This window comes from Phacochoerus africanus, chromosome 14 (genome assembly GCF_016906955.1).
Source record: "Phacochoerus africanus isolate WHEZ1 chromosome 14, ROS_Pafr_v1, whole genome shotgun sequence".
In the NCBI taxonomy this organism is placed as follows: Eukaryota; Metazoa; Chordata; class Mammalia; order Artiodactyla; family Suidae; genus Phacochoerus; species Phacochoerus africanus.
This window is the reverse complement of record NC_062557.1, coordinates 15,564,101-15,585,337: the sequence shown is the minus strand read 5'-3', so window position 1 is coordinate 15,585,337 and position 21,237 is coordinate 15,564,101. Positions and strand designations below refer to the sequence as shown.

The 21,237-nt window shown below is 52.3% G+C and overlaps 2 protein-coding genes across 2 annotated transcripts in view; one reads left to right on the top strand and one right to left on the bottom strand.

The window, feature by feature from the left end:
• TANC2 (tetratricopeptide repeat, ankyrin repeat and coiled-coil containing 2) overlaps window positions 1-10,009 on the top strand; it is a 361,658-nt gene extending 351,649 nt beyond the window's left edge. Inside the window, 2 exon segments of the mRNA XM_047758672.1 lie at window positions 752-852; window positions 2,407-10,009. Coding sequence (XP_047614628.1) covers window positions 752-852; window positions 2,407-4,351 — 2,046 coding nt within the window. The 3' untranslated portion in view covers window positions 4,352-10,009.
• A 1,483-nt stretch (window positions 10,010-11,492) lies between these two features.
• Window positions 11,493-16,248, bottom strand: LOC125114976 (transmembrane ascorbate-dependent reductase CYB561). Its single transcript, XM_047758673.1, is given in 8 exon segments — window positions 11,493-13,316; window positions 13,473-13,567; window positions 13,569-13,631; window positions 13,915-14,018; window positions 14,233-14,331; window positions 15,214-15,346; window positions 15,348-15,432; window positions 15,866-16,248. Coding segments are annotated over 7 exon segments (759 nt in total). The 5' UTR covers window positions 15,420-15,432; window positions 15,866-16,248; the 3' UTR covers window positions 11,493-13,123.
• Between the last annotated feature and the right edge of the window lie 4,989 nt (window positions 16,249-21,237).

The window sequence follows — 21,237 nt, the reverse complement described above, 5'->3', positions numbered from 1 at the left end:
GCATCTTCAACCTATGCCAGATCTTTAACCCACTGAGTGAGGCCAGGGATCGAACCCATGTCTTCATGGATACTAGCCGGGTTCATTACCCATGAGCCACAACAGGAACTCCCTCAAATGCTGTTTTGCTCTTAATCCTACCTGCGAGGTGGGCACAGAGGCAAGAACACATAGCACGCTCCAGGGGGTTACAAAGCAGAGCAGAGAATTGAACCCATGTCTGTCTCATGTCCCTGCTCTACCCAGTCCCCATAGCCAGTCACTTCTTTTTCACACAGACCCCATCTTCCTGTATTTCTCTCGTCCCTTCAAAGCCAAGGAGTAGTGGGTGTTGCGGCAGGAAGAGGGGAGCAGCATGAGGGACCCTGTGTGGCATCGACATGCGGGCTGCCTCATACATGCTTGTTCAACGAGAGTTCAGGTTTCCAACTTCAGGAGCTTCATTGGGTTGACCTTTGGCTTCTGGGCTTGAACGATCTTGGTTAGGAAGGCAGAAAGAGGGCAGATTAGACGTATTGTCATACTTCTGGGCAGATAAATTCCCATGAGCCGTTACAGGGCCACACAGGGCAAAAGGCAGAAGGAACTTTCAGTCTCAGCCTCGTGGCTAGAGCCGTGCCAGCCAGGTCGAGATTCCCAGGTGTTCCGTCCATAAATGTCAACGAAATGTACCTGTAATCTGTTTTATTCCCAAGCTGTCTATTTTCCATATCTCTTCAATGACTCATTTGCACACCTATTGTAATGACAGGATTTTGGAATGGCGGAGGAATTTGCTACTAAGGCCCTGGAGCTGAAACCGAAATCTTATGAAGCTTACTATGCAAGAGCAAGGGCAAAACGCAGCAGCAGGTGAGGAGAGAGAGAGAGGGTGAGAAGCAAGAGGTCTCTTCTGAAAATCTGGCCAAGCAGTGTAGGCCCTCCTGGGGCCTGTGTACCCAGCTGTCTGTCCCTGAGGACTTTCAGGGCCAGGCTTTGGGGATGGCTTCCATAGCACAGTACGTCATGCAGGTCTTCAGGGCTCTGGAGATCTAGAGCATTTTGCTTTGGGAGAAAAATGTCTTTGCATTGTTGGAGAATGGCACCTTCTTCCAGGAAGTCTCTGCCGTATCTGAGTCACTTTTAACTCCCAAAGCAGGCAGCCTAAAGATACCCCAGTGACTTAAGAAGAGGTCGCTTAAGCAAAATATCCTCCCACACCTTTTAGGGGGAAAAGTAAGATGGGTCACATACCGCAGGCTCCTCTTTCTTTTCTTATTGGCATTTGGGGAATCCCTGGATCATTTCGTCTTCCTTCTGGGGCTCTCCTCGAGTCTGGTGGCATCAAAACTCACCTCACCTACCCGCCCCTCCAGCACCACACCACACGCGCTTGGAGACAGGAGGTCCTGCTGCCAGGATTGCAAGGGCCCAACGCCCCCATCTGCTAGAGTTTGGCCAGTGGGCAGGAAAAGCCCCAGAAAGACCTAGAAACTGCCATCAGTGATCTTTAGATAACTTGTCATTGTCCTTGATGCCTCCTGCCCAGGGCCCGGCCCTTCTCCCAAACTGTCTGTGAAAAACTGCTTCCAGTTCACTGCTGTGGCCAGATAGGGATGTGGTCCTGAAAAGCAAAGCCAGGTTAAAGTCCATGGGTGACGGTGGCGGTGATCTTGGTCTTCACTAGCTGGGGTACCAGATTTCTGATAGATGCTTGACCATCCAATTCTCTCTCCCCTTGGTTTATTTCTTCCCCACAAGGCCAGCTGCCCCCTTCCTGGGCAGTGTTAATAGAGAGGATGGGAATGTCTCTGAGAGTTCGTGTCCTTATTTGTACATTAGAATCTGAGTGTCCTAGTCAGCAAGCCTCGTTCCTGCCCAGCTTCCATGTAGCAGAACAGAGGAGGAGCAGCAGCGCCATGGGGCGAGGGGTAGAAAGAGCCGAGGACAGGGTCCTTGCCTAGGATGGAACAGGCCTGAAAATTGAAGCCAAAATATAAAGAAAAAATTCTGCTGGATCAGCAAGATTTTTAAATATTGTAGTTACTGTTTTGTTCCTAAGCTAATTGACAGTGACCCTGTAAATGACAACCCCACCCAACAGTCACACTACCTGGTGTGCATTCGGACACTAAGAGAAACTTCTTGAAGGGCCTGGCTGGCCTGACTAAATGGGGACATTTCTTTAATCCCAGGGAGGCCAGAAGGAAGATGGAGGCTGAACGGCCTAGGGAATCATTCTGGATTCTTCTGGAATGACAGCCTCCCTATTTCCTTCCTTACAAATCAAAGGAAACCAAAGCCGCCCCCCCCCCCACACCCCCAGATGCTAAGAGTTCTCTGACATAGTGACCGTGTTCTCAGCTCTTGGTGATTCCTGTGGATTCAGAATAACTCCAGTTCCTATGTTTACATTTTGTCAAGCAGACAGTTTGCAGCAGCCTTAGAGGACCTGAACGAGGCCATCAAGCTCTGTCCAAACAACCGTGAGATTCAGAGACTTCTGCTGAGAGTGGAGGAAGAGTGTAGACAGATGCAGCAGCAGCCGCCACAGCAGCCTCAGCAGCAGTTACCGGAAGAGACAGAGCCCGAGCCCCAGCATGAAGATATCTACTCGGTACAAGACATATTCGAGGAGGAGTACCTGGAACAGGATGTTGAGAATGTTTCCATTGGCCTCCAGACGGAGGCTCGGCCCAGCCAGGGGCTCCCTATCATCCAGAGCCCGCCCTCCTCTCCAGCCCACCGTGACTCCGCCTACATCTCTAGCTCACCTCTGGGCTCTCATCAGGTTTTTGACTTCCGGTCCAGTGGTTCTGTGGGTTCTCCCACCAGGCAGAGCTTTCAGTCCACCTCACCTGCTCTTTCCCCGACTCACCAGAACTCGCATTACAGGCCCAGCCCACCGCACACTTCCCCCGCTCATCAGGGTGGATCTTACCGCTTTAGCCCCCCTCCCGTGGGAGGGCAGGGCAAGGAGTACCCAAGTCCTCCCCCTTCCCCCCTCCGCAGAGGCCCCCAGTATCGGGCCAGCCCTCCCGCTGAAAGCATGAGTGTCTATAGGTCCCAGTCAGGCTCCCCTGTGCGCTATCAGCAAGAAGCGAGTGTTGGTCAGCTTCCTGGCAGACCCAAATCTCCTCTGTCCAAAATGGCCCAGCGGCCCTACCAGATGCCCCAGCTTCCTGTGGCTGTTCCCCAGCAAGGGCTCAGGCTCCAGCCAGCCAAAGCCCAGATCGTGAGAAGCAACCAGCCCAGCTCAGCTGTTCATTCGAGTACCATCATCTCCACAGGGGCCTATGGCCAAGTGGCCCATTCGATGGCTAGTAAATACCAGTCCTCACAGGGAGATATAGGAGTCGGTCAGAGCCGGCTGGTTTACCAAGGGTCCATCGGGGGGATCGTAGGGGATGGGCGACCCGTGCAGCATGTCCAGGCCAGCCTGAGTGCGGGTGCCATCTGTCAGCACGGAGGGTTGGCCAAAGAAGACCTTCCTCAGCGGCCTTCCTCAGCCTATCGAGGCGGCATGCGATACAGCCAGACGCCGCAGATCGGGCGTAGCCAGTCTGCATCCTATTACCCGGTCTGTCACTCAAAACTAGATCTGGAGCGTTCCTCCAGCCAGCTAGGTTCCCCTGATGTGTCGCATCTAATCAGAAGACCTATCAGTGTCAACCCTAGTGAAATCAAGCCCCACCCGCCAACTCCCAGGCCGCTGCTGCACTCCCAAAGCGTAGGCCTTCGTTTCTCTCCGTCTAGCAATAGTATCTCATCCGCCGCCAACCTGACTCCTACCTTCCGGCCATCTTCCTCCATTCAGCAGATGGAGATCCCGCTGAAACCGGCCTACGATCGGTCATGTGATGAGCTGTCGCCCGTGTCTCCCACTCAGGGAGGTTACCCTAGTGAGCCCACCCGATCCAGGACCACACCATTCATGGGGATCATAGATAAAACAGCCCGGACTCAGCAGTACCCCCACCTTCACCAGCAGAATCGGACCTGGGCAGTGTCCTCAGTGGACACCGTTCTCAGTCCCACGTCTCCAGGCAACCTGCCTCAGCCCGAGTCCTTCAGTCCGCCGTCATCCATCAGCAACATTGCCTTTTATAACAAGACCAACAATGCACAGAATGGCCATTTGCTGGAGGACGATTATTACAGCCCCCACGGGATGCTGGCTAACGGGTCCCGCGGAGACCTCTTGGAGAGAGTCAGCCAGGCCTCCTCGTACCCCGACGTGAAGGTGGCGCGGACCCTCCCCGTGGCTCAGGCATACCAGGACAACCTGTACAGGCAGCTGTCCCGGGACTCTCGACAAGGGCAGACCTCCCCTATCAAACCAAAGAGACCATTTGTGGAGTCTAATGTTTAAAAGACCGTTGGTTGGAGCGAGACCCATATGTTTTCACTGCACATTTTCAGGCTTGGTTTCCACATCTGAGGTAGTTCTCTGGCTTAATTTCTCATGTAGTTTCTGCGTGGTGTTCAGAGGTGGCAGCCCACGTGCTGAAACCCTTTGCATGCAGCCGACTGGGAAGCTGGCCTCCGGTGAGCCAGGACTTCGGTTTTTCTTGTCTGTGCCCCAGCCACACGCTCTCTCTCCCTCTCTTGCGATGCCATCGAGGAGATAGTCGTGCCGTGTGCGTTCACCCAGGGAGATCAGACACACTGGTCAGCTTTTCCAGGAGACAATCGCTTTCACTGATGTTCTTGTTGTGTAACTGTCTTTCTCCTTTTTTACAAAAATAAGATGTTCTTGGTCGTTTTCCTCTAGGAACTTTAGAAAGAGTGCGATGCCCCCTTTGCCTTTGCATTCGTATCCAGCGTGACCCAGATAGCAGCAGCCCCAGTGCGTTCGTGTGCCATGGTCTCCTCCCCTGGACTGCCAGCTCCCTGCAGCCATCAGTCAGAATGTTCATTTAGATTATTGCTGGTCTTCCTATGGGGGTGAAGGATCAAGGGGAAAGAGAAGAAGTAGAAACACCAACACAATTTTTTTGAAATGTCACCACAGTGATTTCCCAAGAGGCATTTTAGGAACATTTGGAAAACAACCAGCCCTTTAAATATTTCAGTCAGCCAAGGAAATTGGATGAGAATCATAGATACTTTGAAATAATTCACTGAGTTATTGGGTTTTTAGCCAAACTGACCGTGAAAAGCTACCAATTTTCCATGGGTGGGGGGAGAGAATAAATATCTAGACAGAAAAAGAAAGACTGTTCTGGATTCTCAGTGAAAGGCTATAGAAAATCTTTGGAGAAATCTACTTTTTAGGTCCTTACAGGTCACTGAGCATCATATTCCACAAAAAGCATACTCTTCCTGGAGAGTGACTGGTGCAGTAATCCTGTTAGCTGGATCTTTGCCTAGAGCCAGGTTTGTCCTACTGGCCCTCTTTTTTTTTTTTTTTTTTAACCCAGATGGTATACTGAAAAATTGGTTCTCTGAGAAGGAAACTGAATTCTTTGGGGACAGTAGGACTTATTCCCAGAGCTCACACCCAGGGCCATTGCTGTCCATCCCGGATGCTGTCTAACTCCATTTCAGGATCTTTAGTTTCATTATCTATTATTACAGGATTGTTTCTTTCCTTTTACGAGGGAGGCGTGTTTGGAGAGTGATATTTAAAAAGCAGACACAGCAAAAGGTTTCAGGGAGCAGAAAGACCCCTTTCAGCCCCGGGTGGGGACACATGAGAGAAACAGCAAGGCTTCTGACCCAGTCACCCGCCACACATCTTCTGTGTCTTGTGGTCATTTGCTAACAAGTCCTTTGATGCCTGAGGCCTGCAGAAGATGGACAGCAAGAACATTGAAAGCAAAGCCTTAGCACAGGCCTGGTGACGACACATCAGCTCTTAAAATTAACAAACTAAGCAATTAAAACTAAAGAGAGTCCATTCTCTGTTCCAGGAATCGTTCTGCTCTTGTTAGTAAAGGGCTACAGGAAGGGCAGTTTCCTGAATAAAAATCCAGATGTGACCAGACCCGTCTGTAATAGTAAGTGTCCTCTGAAAGAATCACTAAGATATGGAGAGCATGACGCTGGAATCAGAAACACTTCTTTACGAGCTTAGGTTCTGCCCAGTAGATGAACCCCTCCACCCCCAAGCCTGAAACAGGATGAGAGGTGTAGCTCTGTGCTGGAAGTGAGGCAGCGGGGCTGACCAGACTCTGTCCACTCTCCCTGATGCTTAAGGACTATCTCCCGTTCAGCTAGACCAGAGTGGACATCAGTGTCTCTTCTTTCTCTTTCATCCAGAAGACGAAATGTACAGCTCTAGCATCAGCCTAGGAGCCCAGCAGCCTCTCGGCTTTTTTTGTTCACATCTCAGCCTTGTTGGGCTCTGTGCCTCTTACCCTTTTTAACCACCTCTCACTGAGGAGCTGCTACTACATTTTGAAAATGTCCCCAGGGTCTGTTGGAAAAGTGCCCCTGTGGTTTTTGTTTTTTTCTTTTCTTTTCTTTTGGAACACCACACATACCACCTGCACTCACCTGAGTGGGGGAGCAGGTTCTGTGGTTTTACAAATGGGCCACTGATGCCACTTCTCCCTGGCATGTGTCTTAGGATTTTCTAGGACAGACGGATTTAGGGTCCAGGCCTTATAAGGCAAAATGCCTAAACCGTTCACAGTCAAAATGCAATTCTTTTTTAGCCATTGTAAGGGGGAGTGGATGTCACTCCTGGGCACCAGTTGTTTTTGACTAAGAAATGCCAACTGGACCTCATGGGAACAGAAGACAAAGTCTTTCCCTGTAAGCAGACTGCCCATGCCCTGTGTTGCTACTTCACTGCCATGGGATGATCTTAGTACTGTATCTTAGAGATGCCCTCTCCCCCAGCACCACTTGCTGAATCAATGCCTGGCTTCAGGTAGGGGGAAATTTTTCAGATGAAACTGGTAAGTTCCACTCCCCCGATTCACATATCCCTGAAATGGAGACAGTGGTGACAAACTTGAGCTTTCAGGTTTCTCACCAAATTGTGCGTTCTGTTCACCCAGCATTCTTGCACTAATGGGTTTCCATTACATCCTGTCTATACATGGGTGCACTTTATTGTTTGAATTTGTAACTCTGATAAATACTGGATATTTAAGTGTGAGTAATGTCTTCATTAGAAAATAGCAAAAAAACCGCCCTTGTCTTTTAGTGTATTTTCAAGGAAAAAAAGGAAAGCAAGCGAGCAGTGGATCACAGCATTTATAGCACAAGAAATAACTTGTATATAAGCATCAAAAAGATTAAGAGTTTTTAAATACAAAAAAAAAATATTTGCAGTGATTTTAAAGTGCTTTTCCAGCAATTTTCTTAGGGACTCCTGAGACATGGTTACTTTATTTACTGGATCAGTAAGGCACACAATTAACGATTAAAAATTAATGTTTATTTACAAAGTAAAGGGAAAAACCTGTGTAACATGAGAATTTGGCATGGACAAAATGGAGACCATTTTGTATCTGCTGTTATATCTTGTCCGGGTTGCAGACGTGCTCTGTTGAAGTCCCAAGTTAATAGAGCACAGACCCTTCTTGTTCCTCTCCCATGTGCCCCTCTTTCTAGATATGTTTAACTTAAACTTGAAGGCTCAGGAAAATTCCACTAATTAGAATCATGTACAGTACCCAGGTTGTTGTCCAGAGATACAAGTTTGCTAATTTAGTTAATCCTGGATTATTAAAACACTTTTCCTAAATTATTGTAAACACAACAGCTTAAAGAAAGGTTTTCTCGGTCCTTATATTGTATAGAAGTTTATGACCCCCATCTCTAAATGTTGGTATTTTTATATTGCAGAGATGTACCCAATAGAAAAATGAATCAGTATCTAATTTAATATCCGTAAGTATTTTCCTTAGATTTTAGTCATAGACAGTGGGTTATGTGGACGTCACCTTGTTTCACCATACTTCACCACTAGGTGTCACTGTGGCTCTGCACCAGGCTTGGTCTGGTAGCAAAGAATGGCAGCATCTCTGGAGGAGCTGCTTCCAGGCCAGCAGGCAGGCCCACAGGCTCAGAGGGTTTGGGAAGGAAGGGAACAAAGGCCTGGAAAGTGGTCTTCACACATCTGTGCCAGCTGTGGTGAGATAAGCTCTTTGAACACTACCTGTTTTGGACCTTCAGCCAAGCATAGGCTGGGAAAGGTTGACCAGAATCCCTTGCTCTGGTGGATGGATGGGTATGTTGACACCCATTTCTTCTCCATGAGCACCCCTCTCAGTTCCTCTTAGCCTCCAAATTTTATAACTCCAGAGGTGTCACAGTTGGATGGATTGATTCAAAGATAGTTATTTTTCTACTGCAGAAATGCCTTGGACAAAACCAGTTGCTTATTGAATCTTTGCCACAGAATGAAACAGACTCCCCCAGGGGGCAGGATGTGCCCACCCCATCCCCACCTCTGCCTGCCTGTCTGTCCCTGGGCTGCCCACTTCTCAAAAAGCTACCCCGCAGAGGCCGCCTGCTTCTGCTCCCACACCAGGCCTGTGCTGCCCAGTTGCGTGTGCACTGGGAGGCATGGCTTTTTCTCCTTCTCCTCAAGGAATTCCAGACTGACCATCTACCATGACTAACAGCAACGAACAAAGGGCTTAGGGGTAGGAGCTACCTACAAAGACGTGTCATGGAAACCTTCACCATGCAATGCCTTGAACTCAGCTCTGACTGCTCCCAAGAACAGGTGGCTGGCTGGGGGGCCTGGACACAAGCACAACGGGGCTGGTGGAGCCACTGTGCAGAGCTACTTGAATAATCACTGGGTCTTCATCAACTTTTATAACACAGACCACTCAAGGGCTGAAGTGTTGATAACCTGCATTTCGGTGTCCAATGCCTCACAGCAGCTGAACCACCCTGAGATGCTTGTGGCCAGGTAGTGGCCACAGTCAGAGCTTTGAAAGTCAGTACCAAATGAACGTGTAATTGGACACCAAAAATCAAGTGTTACTTTCATGTTTCCTCACCCACATCATCTCGTTTCCTCCCGCTGACTCTGTGATATCTCCACTAAGCTGACCCGTCAGGTTTTTAGCCCGATGCGTACAGACGCAGGCCAGCATCACTCTCGTTTTTTTTCACACCTACTCTGTGGAAAGGAAGGAGCCTCACTGCTGTGTTGTTGTTGTAGCACTTACTGGCTGGATTTTGCTTTTGCCTCATCACTAACCAGAATATCTGGTCAGGGGGACTCAACTCAATCCCACTGGTCCCCAGGACCAGACAGAGAGAGTTAATTCTGGAAAATTCAGTACTTGAATGTACCTGCCTTATTGTGAACCAACTTACTGCGGGGAAAGTTAGAAATGCTGGCTCCAGATCTCTACTTCATTCACAGGTTATTTTGGAAAGCCTGTACATGACACTTCTTTTTGTGGTTTGTTTTTATTTCTGAAATGTTTTTTTCTTCTTTGGCTGATTCCTGCTGAGTGGGGCCGGTTCCTCGTCAGGCTCAGGGCAGGTGCCATTCTCAGGCATGGCCTCCTTTCCATCCAGCATAGCATCTTCATCTCTGTTCTGTCTCCTCCAAATCCAAGATGATTTTAATTAGTACAGACCTGTACAGTCGACAATTAAAGAGTGCTTTGTACTATTATGATTTTGATTCTTCTTCCTCTTGCTGTCCTTTGAAGACACTTGCTGGAAAAAGCTTTAATGCACTTAGTTTTCCTGTAGGTTTTCTATAACTCAGATGTAAAGGACTTTCTCTGTACAGTATATTATCCAATGCATGTTTGTTCTCTATCCTGATATATTGAACACCACACAGTTGTGAACTCGTGCAGTGGGTATGTCCCACACCCAGCAGAGGCATCTAGCCCCCTGTGTATAAGGAAAGACATTTTCCTTTGCTGTACTTGCTTGAGCAGTTTTATTGTCTGTACATGTGAGCTGTGTGAGATAGATGTGAAAAGTTACATGAATGCAATTTCCTGCCCATGTATACAGATCGCCATCTGTACAATGAACTGTATGTATGAAAGCAAATGTACTTATTTATAAATGGGTAACACTTGGAAAAACATGGCGTTGTGCTGCCTTCTCCTTTCATTACTATACCTCTGCCAGGAGCTGACTCAGGCTCACCCTCCCCGAGGCCTGCAGTGCTGAGGCGGCCTCCCCCCAAGGACGCCTGGCAAAGGCCAGATTCCTCACGATGTGGTTGGTCTCCTTTGGGACATTCAGAGTCATCCCTTCAGGCTCTCATTCACTCAGAAGTTACTAAGCACCTCTCTTGGGAGTTGGACACTGGTAGGTGCTCGAGAGAACCATGGACAAGACAGTTCTGAGGGCCCATCGGCCAGGGCTCACTGCCTTCATTGAGAAAGGGAGGCATTTTCTTCAGTGGAAGAGTTTTTCTCCAGCCTTACCAAGGGAGCCCTGAGTTCCACTCGTTTCATTTTAACAGCCGAGGCTTCAGCCCAATCCAACGGCGGTGCCAAAATCCAAGGCTGAAGTGGGCTGCTGGTCAGAGCTATTAAGTTTAGAGAGACTGCATTGCCCGGTGTGGGGGGACTGCTCTAGCTATAGTTCCCAAGGCTAACTTGGTTAAAGCTGGGAGCCCACCGCTTCCAGTGACTCTTTCTTCAGAACTCCAGCCGGACTTTCCAAACCTCGCTATACAGAGGCAAGGCAGCTGCCTTGTGAATAGAGAGGTCGCACATTTCCTGCAACTGGCTGGAGACCTTTTCTTAAGGACAGAATCCTTCGGTCTTTCCTGCCTAGCTGTGACCTCTCTGTCTGCTTGAGGACAAGCAAGGAAGAGGACCACTTCCTCCAAACACCAGACTGTTGAACTCTGTTTAAACATCCCTTCTGTGTAATTCCATCCATCTCCCCCAAACCACGAAAGCTGGGGAAGCAAAGACTTCTCAGGCTCTGGCTCAGATAAACTAGAAACCAGATCTGACACAGAAAATAAAGTGCTAGGAAGTAAGAGCCCATGTCACCGAAGGATTATTTACCTTAGGAGATTTGCGGCAGGGTCCCTTTCCATAGTGAGCCCCCTTGGTAGGTCTTTCAGTTGTCAAGTGACACTGCTTTTCACGAGCACAGTGCGTCCCCGTGAGATCTGAGATCACACCCAACTTTACTGTAAACACATGTGCCACAGCCTCAGGAATTGACCTAAAGTGGAATCTCGGCTTGTTCTCAAAGCTTTGCTCCTCTTCTTAAAGAATGACAACACACATTTAAAAACGGAAAAGACTAACTGAACACTGAGGACACTTGCTGCCGAAGCCCTTACATCTCCACCCTCCAGGCCACTCTCTCTGGGTTAAGAAGAGAATTTCTCTAACCATGTGGAAGAGCCTCCCTCCCCGGGTCCAGAGTCAGGGCGGTCACTGGGCTATTTCAGAGCCTGTGCCTTGATAAACATCATTAATCACTTTACCTTCCGTGCCCAGCCTGGGGATATGCAATTTCTCTTGACCTTAGTAGGCTAACTTCATGTATCTGCTAAAAGCACTGGCTCCTCTTATTTCCAAAGTAAATGAAGATAACAGTTGAGAGATCTGCTGTAGACATTTATTGAATCATCTGTTGCACCAACACTACATTGGTACAGAACAGTACTTCATAGAAGATTAGCCACAGGCAAAATAAACCACCACGGATCAGCTTGCAGGGGGGGGTTGCTTTTGGGCTCCTTAGTCATCCAGCATATGCTTTGGCAAACAGGCCACTTTACCGACTTCTATTGCAAAGCCAAAGTTCCATGTCACTACGTGACATTCTGGCAAGGGAGATACACAATTGTACTCTGGATGTTTGTCTAAGGTGGAGTTTTCCCACGTGTAAACACTGACTACCAAGCGATGAAACAATTACTGGAGTCGATGCCATTGCAGAGCACAAACATCCTTACGCAGGGGCTGCAGTGGAGCCAGAGGGCCCACAGGTGGAGGCAGGCACCCTTGCTGGGAAGGGCACTGACCACGTCCACCTGCTCTGAGAAGCGGCATTGCCTGGGGCAGGACCCACCACAAAAGCCAAGTTTTAGAAATCTGAGCATTAGGGGAAGACAAGCCCTTTTCTCTAAGAAAGCATTTCGGTATGGAAAAGGCAACCGTTAAAAGAACAATAGTCAGTTTTGTAAATTTTATTAATGTCTTCATTTAAGTAAACTGTGTTTTGTCTTAAACCGTGTCATGCTCCTCAAAGCCCGGAAAACAAGGAGAGAACATTCGCCAAGTCCAAGGAGCACAAGATTGATGCTCTAATCACGTTATTTCTAGACTCAAGCCAAAGAGTGACTCAGCTAACACCATTACACACTTAAGGGGTTAGGGGGATTAATCTGATTCGGACTTGGTCCAACTTCCTGCAAAGACAGGGCCAGGTAGGACAGGATGAAGCTTTCCTCCTGAACAGAAGCCGGCAGCCCCCACCGTCCCCATGACAAGGGAAAGGGAGAGGGCGGCCGGGTTTCATCTAAAACAAAACGGTCTGTGCCCTCAGCCTCCGTCAAAACAGCCCTGAGTGAGCGCCTGAGGGTGGGGAGCTGCTAGCTGAGGCCCCCGCGGGAGAAGAGTCCCCAACAGCCTGCGGGGGACCATCTCCTTCCTCCTCTGGCAGCTGCCCTCAGCAGCCAAGGGCGCCCCAAGTCCCCTCGGGCGAAGCCGCCCCGGGGCTAAAGGGATGCAGAAAGGGAAGGCTCGAGAGCGCGGCTGGGCCAAAAATCACATCTTCCTGGGGGCCAGTCCCTCCCCTCTCGCGGGGAACCTTGCCCTGAACACCAACATATTTCACACATAATATCACTGGCACCGCGGCCAAAGACTGGGCCCAGGCGGAGCGCGTGTTCGCCAGGCCAACAAGACTCCTGGGTTGAGGTCAGCATCACACAAAGCAAGTCCTGGCTTCGCAGGCCCCGCGGAACCCGCAGCCGCTGCCTCGAGGAGGCGCTGCCCCCCACCTCTCTCCGAAACCCCGGGCCAAAGCTGCTTCATCCAAGGGGGGTGGCGGGAACACACGTGGCGGGGGTCTGCGCAGGACTCAGGACAGCAGCGGCAAGAAGCGGTGGGCGGAGGGACCGAGCCCCGAACCCCGGAACTCAGCGCCCCGGCGAGCAAGGCCGGCCCCGCCGCCGAGCAAGGCTGGCCCCGCCTCCCGTCCCCTCTGCCCGGCTCGGCGGTCACTGGGAGCTGGGGCTGTCGCCCTCAGTCAGCGTCTTGAAGTCCATGGAGAGCGCTTGCTCTTCCGCCTGGAGGGGCCGCTTCCAGTCGGCGCGGGTCAGGATGTAGAGCACGACCGCGCCGAAGGCGACCAGCAGCAGGCCCAGCACGTTGGCCAGGACGCCCTCGGACTCGAACGCGCTGTACTTGGTCCTGCGGGGTTGGGGTGGAGGGAGAGGCCGCCCGAGGCGTCGCCGTGAGGCCGAGGGAGGGCCGCTCGTGCCGTGGGATCCCAGCCCCAGGCGCCCCCCTCCCCAGAGGAGCCCCTACTCAGCGGCCCCGTGGCGCCAGCGGGGAGGCGGCGCTCACCCGAGCTGGAACAGCAGCGCCTCCTTCAGGCCCAGCAGAGCGGGTGCCCACGAGAGGAGGAAGATGGCGGCGCCGAAGAAGACGTGCTGCGGGCGGGTAGCGGCTCCGCAGAGAGAACGACGCTCCGGGGAACAGGAAGAAGCCCAAGCCCACGAGCCACTGGAGGAAAGGCCAGGTGGTGCCGCAGACGGAGTGGCGCCAGCCCGCGCAGCCCGAGGACGCCCCGAGCGGGCAGCGGTCTAGGGGACCGCGGAGGCCTCGGGCTTGAGAGGGGAGGCCGGAGCGCTAAGCACGTGGGGACCGCGAGCCGGCGCTCGAGGCCCGGCCTGGGCCAAGCCCACGTGCCGCGTCAGCACGCCGCCCGGCCCGCCGGGCTGGAGGGCCTCGCGCGCACCCCTGCCCCCTGCGCTCCTCGCCGCTGCGGGGCCCCGAAAGGACTCACCTGCGCGAGGAAGAGAACGAAGACCAGGATGCCGCACCAGCTGTGCAGGCTGTACAGGTCAGCGATGCCCTTCTTCCTGTGGTAGTCGAACACCGCCACCAGGCCTGGCCGAGGCGGGGGTCGCGTGAGGACAGGGCTGACGGGGAGGGAGGGGGGAGGTGACCCGAGGGAACCCCGACTGGCCAGGACTTGTGGGCTCTGGTCCCAGCTCCGCGGCGGCCGCGTCCCTGCCTAGAGGGGGAGGGGGCTGGACAGCTGAGCAGCCGCTTCCCGAGTCGGCGGCGGCGGGGGGAAGGGCAGGCCGTGCCAGACACTCACCCACCAGGGCGATGACGAAGGCCAAGACGTGCAGCAGCCCATGCAGGATTTTGGTGGTGCGTTTGGCCTCATTCCTGAAGACGCGGTAAACCAGCAGGGCTGGGGGGCCGTGAGAAAGGGAGTGACAGCGCGCTGACCTCAACACGAGGCCCTCCTGCCCGGGTCGTTAAGGAGACACCCCAGGCCCGGGGGGCCGAGCATTAGGGGCTCGTCCAGGTGCCACGACCCCCGCCCCCGCCCACCACCTCTGGTCGGCTGTCCTGTGTATTCCAGGCCGTGTCTTAGGCTCGTTCTGCGGGCACACCGAGATGCCACAAAGCTTCAGGGTCCACTGCGTTTAGCAGGCAGGCTCCCTGACTGGGAACCCCTGATTCTGAAAGCAGAACCTTTCCTTTACGAGCTAATGTGGAGCTGAGGTTTGGGGCCAGGGCCGCCTGGGGAATGCCTCTTAGGACTCTGCTGCTGGGGGGGTGGCAGTCACCAGGACCACCTCCAGGAAGAATGGGTCAAGCAGGTACGGATCCTGCTTTCTTGTTACCAGAAGAAGGTCCTGGCCCCCTGGCCTCCAGGCAAGGGGGGAGACTAACACGGCCTGGATCATACCGCAGAGAGAAGAGCTCTAGTTCTGCCAGGTCCAACATCTTCCCCAAGACATACGCGCACGCACACACACACACACACGCACGCATGCATGCACACACGCACGCTTTCTTTTGCCTGATTTCAAACTGCTTCTACAGCAGACAACCTGGCTCCCAGCCCAGCTCCTGGGCCTCCACTCTATGAAGTGCACGTGCCCTTGGATGCTCCTTGCTGAAGCATGAGGTGAACGAGCTGGGACAAGTCAGAAAGGAGATGCCACCCACCAACGTCAGGGTCCCCCGCCTCTAGGCCAGCTTCCTCCTCTGACTGCAGAGACCTTGGGGGTGAGAGGGTCCCCGAAAATCTCCTCCCTCGGGTGACAGGGCCCCCAGGACTCACCGTCCCCCTGCAGGAAGACCAGGCCTATGATCATGCAGAGGGGGTGCACGTTGAACTGCAGGGCGCTCTCCCAGGCGATGCCTCCTCGGTACGCACCGAGCCAGGCGCCAGTCACGGCCACCACGGTCAGGCCCCAGCAGCTGGGAGAAGGCCACGTAGTAAGGCAGTGCCCCGGGGGCAGGTGTCCGGCCGGCAGGGCTCTCCATGCTGAGGCGGCTGCTTCAGGAAAGACCGGCAGGGCTCAGAAGAACTGCCCATAGCCTCCGCATACACACCCCAGGCCTCCCGGCCGCCCCCCTTCAGCCCACTCCCCCCTCCAAGCCCACTCCCCCAGGCCTCTGCCAACGCAGCCAGCGCTCAGCGGGCAGACAGGCGGGTGCAGCCGTCCCGCAGGGACAGACCCACCGCTGGCTGCGCTTGCACCTGCAATGGGGGAACGGGTAAAGGTCCTCCCGTTCTGGCCAGAGCAGGAGGGCCCAGGGCCTGCGCTTCACTTTCTGCCTCATGAGGCCCTGTGTTTTCTCAGGTGGGTCCCCAGGTGAAATACGGAGACGTGAGCAAAATCCTTGAAGGTGCAGGGATTTCTCCCTCAGGGAGCATCATGAGGGACATCTGGGGGATGAAGTGGGCAGCTGCCTCCCCCCGCACCTGCCTTTTCAGTTCCCAAGGGGAGATGAGAGGATCCTGCCACCGTGCAGCCCCCTCCGCGCCACCTGATAGGAGGACTGTGCTCTTTGCAGGACAGGACACGGGACAGGAGCCGCTGAGCAGCCTGTTGAGCTTCCTGTCTCTTCTTCCCCTCCAGGCCGGGAGCAGTGGACCTCCTCCCTCAGGCCAGGCCTCTCTCACTGAGATGCACAAGGTGAGAACTCCTGGGGTCACTAAACTCACAAGGATCCTGTGAGAACCCAGATGTATCACTGCTCCGGCCCACAGACAAGGAACCGGGGGCTCAGCTGGGCTGGAGGAACCTGCACTCAAGGGCCAGAGGAAGGCAATTCCTGGTTCTGGGCCAGTCCACAGCCTCTCCCCATCTCAGGATGGCCTCTGAGTCAGCTCTTTCCCTTGAACCTGCTGGTTCTCTCCACACGGGTGGCAGAGGCAGCCAGGGACAGAGGGAGGAGGCAGGCAGTGAACAAGTGTGGCCTCGGTTCACTCGGCCTCGGTGCCGTCACTGTTCCCAGAGGGCCGGGCACTCCGTTTCCCCCAACTCGCCTCTCCCAGGGCCCTGCCTCTCCCAGCTGCAGTGGAGACACCCTGCTTCTTCCTCAGCAGCAGCGCACAACAGCCGGGCAGAGACGTTTGAGTAACAGGTCTCGAGGTCCCACTAGTGCTGAGCACACACCCTCTACCCAGTGTGGCTCAAGAACTAGTTTCCACTTGGCCTGGCCTTGTCCTCCTGGTGATCGGACCATCTTTACCCCCAGTTCTCTCTGCCACCTTTAACAACTGTTGGCAACTCCACCGTTTAAAAACGGGGGCAGCAGGTGTTAATACCCACTCCCTGCAGTAAGATACAGAGAAGCAAAAAAGAAAAATTACAACTTATCAATATTTTGATTTATATCCTTTTCTTCTAAAAATATACAGATTCTTTTATAGAAACAGGACCATACCAATTTTTAACCTGCTTTTTTTAACCTGGTGATAGATCATGCCCGTCTTTTCACGTCAGTGACTATATGGCTACATCATCTTCGCCTTATGTGGCTGTTTCATATTTTACTCAATCTCTGGATCTCCTGTTGTTAAATACTTAGCCAGCTTTCAATTTCACTAAACAACACTATGTGGTCATCTGTGCACACTTGTCTAATTAATTCCCAAATGGAGAAATGGAATCCTGAGCAAGGGGTAGGCTCTTTTTCAGGTTTTGAATATATTCTCTCAAATCATCTTCTAGAAACACACCCTTGGCAGGTGGGAACACCTATTTCCAGAAGGTCTGGGCAACAGTCTAACCTATTCTAAAACTCCTGTCCCCATGCTTATCTGTCACCTCCACACCGGTTAACTCCTAAATCTAGTGCCAGTCTGTCCTCTCCCCCAAACTCAAACCCCATTTTTATCACTAACATCTCTACCCAGACTCCCCTCAAACACTTCAAACTCAGCACATTCAAAGTCACATGCCATTCCTGACCTCCCAGGCTGCTGGCACAGCCACCCTTCTAGTCCCAGCACCAAATCCTAGGGCTTCTCCCTCAGGCCATGCCATCACTTGTCTCCTGGCCATCTTCATTGCCACCACCCAAGCGAGCGCCTGGAGCTTCCCTACCCTCCTCAATCTGCCTGACCCACCAAGCACAGGCACAAAGCCAGCTCCCCCAGTCATGTCACCCCACCGAGCACAAGGGCCGACTGCATAACCTGATCTTGAGTTTCCAACTGCACCCCCAACTGCTTTGCTACCACGTCCACTCGGAGGAGATGCTCCCGGTTCCTCGGCTCTAACTAACACACCCCGTTGTTAGTCCCTCCACCTCCATGGACTCGCTCCACGACCTGAAGCCAGCGTTTTGTTCACCACTTTGCCCCTTTCCTCTGTGTCCCCAAGGCTGGCCTGGTGCTTACTTACCCTGGTGGCTGTTAAGCTCGTGTGGGCCTCTCTGCTAAAGTGCCCATGAGCTCCCTGAAGGCAGGGAATGCATCTAACTCTCCCTTGGGGATCCTCGGAGATCGAATCCCTTGCGCCACCAACTCTAACAGGAAAAGCATACGGAACCGGGAAAGGCTGTCCTCCGCTCCTTTATTAGATTCCTCCCGAGAGCCCGGGGCAGAGTCAGAATCTGATTAGCTCTGACTTAGGAAGAGCAGGAGGAACGTGCTCTGCCCTGGCCAACCTGCCACAGTCTCCCCGCCTGAGTGACACTGAGGACAGAGGGGGAGCTCGGGGCTGCAACCCATCACTGTCGTTCACGGGGCCCGAGCCGCTTCGTGGTGACGCAGGCCAGAGCCAGCTTTTCTCCTTGCCAACCAGTCTCCTCACGACACAGGCAGAAATCAATTCTCTTTGTAACAGTGATACTGATTTATAATATGAAATGTATGGGCAGAGCCCCTAAAACCTTAGGAATTTCCCACCTGAAGAAAGCAATCAGTGTTTCTTTTGTTATGTTCACATAATTTGCATTATGTTAATGAAGACCCTGGAAAACCTGGGAAAGGAGGCTGAGAACCAGGGGAACCGCCTCTAAACGACAGTGGGAACTTTCAGTCCCACCCTTGACCTCTAGGGAGGGAGAAAAACTGGAGATTGAGTTCAGTCATTAATAGCCAATAATTTATTCACTTGTGCCTCTATAATGAAGCCTCCATAAAACTCCAAAAGGCCGGGGTTTGGAGCTCCCGGGATGGTGAAGGCATCCATATGCCAGGAGGGTGGCACACCCCAATTCCCTGGGGATGGAAGCTCCTGTGCTGCAGACGTTGCCCTGTGTACCTATTCATCTGGCTGTGCCTGGGTTACATCCTTTTATAATAAACCAATAATCTAACAAGTTCCTCTGAGTTCTCTAAGCTGCTCTAGCAAGTTAATTGAACCTGAGGAGGGGGTTGTGAGAAGCTCTGATTTATAGCCTGTTGGTCAGTGGCACGGGTGACAACCTGGGCTTGCAGTTGGCATCTGATGGGGGTGGAGAGCAGTCTTGTGGGGCTGAGCCCTTAACCTGTGGGATCTGGCACTGTCTCCAGGAAGACAGTGTCAGAACTAAGTTAAATTGTGGGACACCAGCAGCATCTGCTGAGACGAGACGTGGAGATTCCCTCGGTGGCATTGAGAACAAAACACAGCAGAACAGCGTGATGACTCAACATGTGGCTTTAGTGTACTGAAAACTCACATCCTCAATTCCCTTGGGAGTCTGAACCCCAGTGCTGTTTGCACTCCCACGGTGGCAGGACTGGAGAGCACAGCTCCTCACAGCTGTGAGCCCCCTCTGTACTCAGCACTGCCGCACTTCTCTCTTGAGTCTTTGCAGTAACCTGTGATAGCAGGAGCCTTACCCCAGTTTGCCCAATGAGAAAAGTGGGACTCAAAGAGGATGAATGACTTGCCCAAAATCATCCACAGCAAAGAACTGCTCAACCCAGTTGCTTATGGAGCCCCTAAGATATGCCAGCCACGGGAGGAAGCTAGAGAAGGGGCTCATGTGGATCCCTACCCGGCCACCCTCCTTCCTGTCAGAGCACAGGATGGGGATGTCAGATCTTTAGCAGCTTCTGGAACTTCGGGCTGTGACAGTCACCCCTCTGCTCCCACACACACCTGCAGTCAGATTCCCTTTAATGCAATCAGACAGGGCCATGAGCTGCCGTAGGGCTTGGACGCACCAAGCATCCCTCTCCCTCCCTGTGCCCACAGAGTTTCATTGAAAGGCCACTGGGCCTAATCTTATTATGGGGACCAGACACCAAACACGTCCCACAGCCTGGAAGCAGGGAGCCTGGGCTGGCCACAGCCCTCCTTATCCACAGCAGGGTTTTAATTGGGTTAGAAAAGATTGTGTTGGGGGTTAAGATGTTTTTTGATGGGTAAAGGGGGGAACAACTAATTATCCTAGACTGTCCTTGAATATGATGAAAGAAAGGGCAAAATGAGGGCTGAGCTGTTAGGTGGGGCACTTTCTTATCACCCACACCCAAGCAACCCCCAGGAAGAAAGCGAAGCTTCAAGTCAGACACTAAGCTCACTTCTCTGCTGGGTCCAGGGCGCCCCCCAAAAATGCCTTGATTTTTGTTAAAATCATAAGAAAAAACAAGCTTAATTTTTAATCCAGCCTGGATTGTATTTGTCTTTATATCAGTGCAGTTGTAAAATATTCTTTTTTTTTTTTTTTTTTTATGAAGGAAGGGGAAAGTCACAATGCAGCCCTGATCAGATGGATGTGATTTCAAAGCCAGCCCCACTGTTCATGACTGTGTTCACCCAGGTGAGCCAAGTGTCCTCTTTGAGCCTCTTCCACAAGGTAGGAGGATGTTGAGATCCACTTTACTGGCCTGTAGCAAAGATTAAGCAGGATAAACATATACCAGTGCCTGGCACAGTGCTTGCCACACAGTACGAGCTCAATTACATAGCAATCTAACAAAAACTAAATCTCGTCCTAAGAGCACCTTAGGAAAAGTCACACATCAGAAGCTGTTGACATGAGGTTTGGGACCACAGAGAGCCAGATGACAGCAGATAGCACGATGACCCCCTCTAATAAATCCATAACCCCCCTTCTGTCTACTGTGAATCCCCGCACTGGGCAGAAACCCCTGGATCAGGGTGAATTCCTCCTCCAAAGCCTTCTAGTGCTGCTGGACCACCTGGTGTTAGAAGCCGCCCGAGCTCTGCTTGCCAAGGGCAGGTGGCACAGGCAGGGAAGCAGTGGGCCAAGCAGAGCAGTCACTCAGGTCCAGGAGGCTCCTCCTGTGGGGGTGGGGCGGGGAGCCCTTTCCCTGCATTGGGCTCCCCTTGGCATTTACAAGTTGCCTATTTTCTGCCTCAGTCCAGTTTTACAAGAGAAATCAAAATATCTGTGAGACCGTAGTTTTGTGGGTTGTTTTGTTTTTCATTTGCTATGAAAATGAAGGAAGAGAATCCAGATGGAGCTTCATTTAATGAGTTTTAGAAAATCCTCAGACAGTCTAGGTAGAATGAGAGAAGAGAGGCGCAACCAGAAGGGAGAAAGACTTGGGAAGGGTGCCAGCCTTTAAAGACATGTGTGGGACTCCAGAGTTTACATGGATCCTCCTCTGTGCGGTGCCCTGGGGGAAGGGCAGGCAGAGAGGGGAGGTGGCCCTGCCATTACCCAGGTGTCAAAGGCAGCAGCAGATGGCTTTCTCAGCTCAGTTCTGCACCCCCTATACCCAGCGTTCAAGAGCCTACCAAGGAGTAAGGATTTCTGAAATGAGAAACTCCTTCTCTCACATTAAGAAGCTGGGGGTGTTGGAGAACAAGGAAGGGATCTACTGGCTAGACTCCCTACCCTACGAGGAAAGGGGCAGAGGAGGGAGGCCCTGCCACTAGCGAAGCAG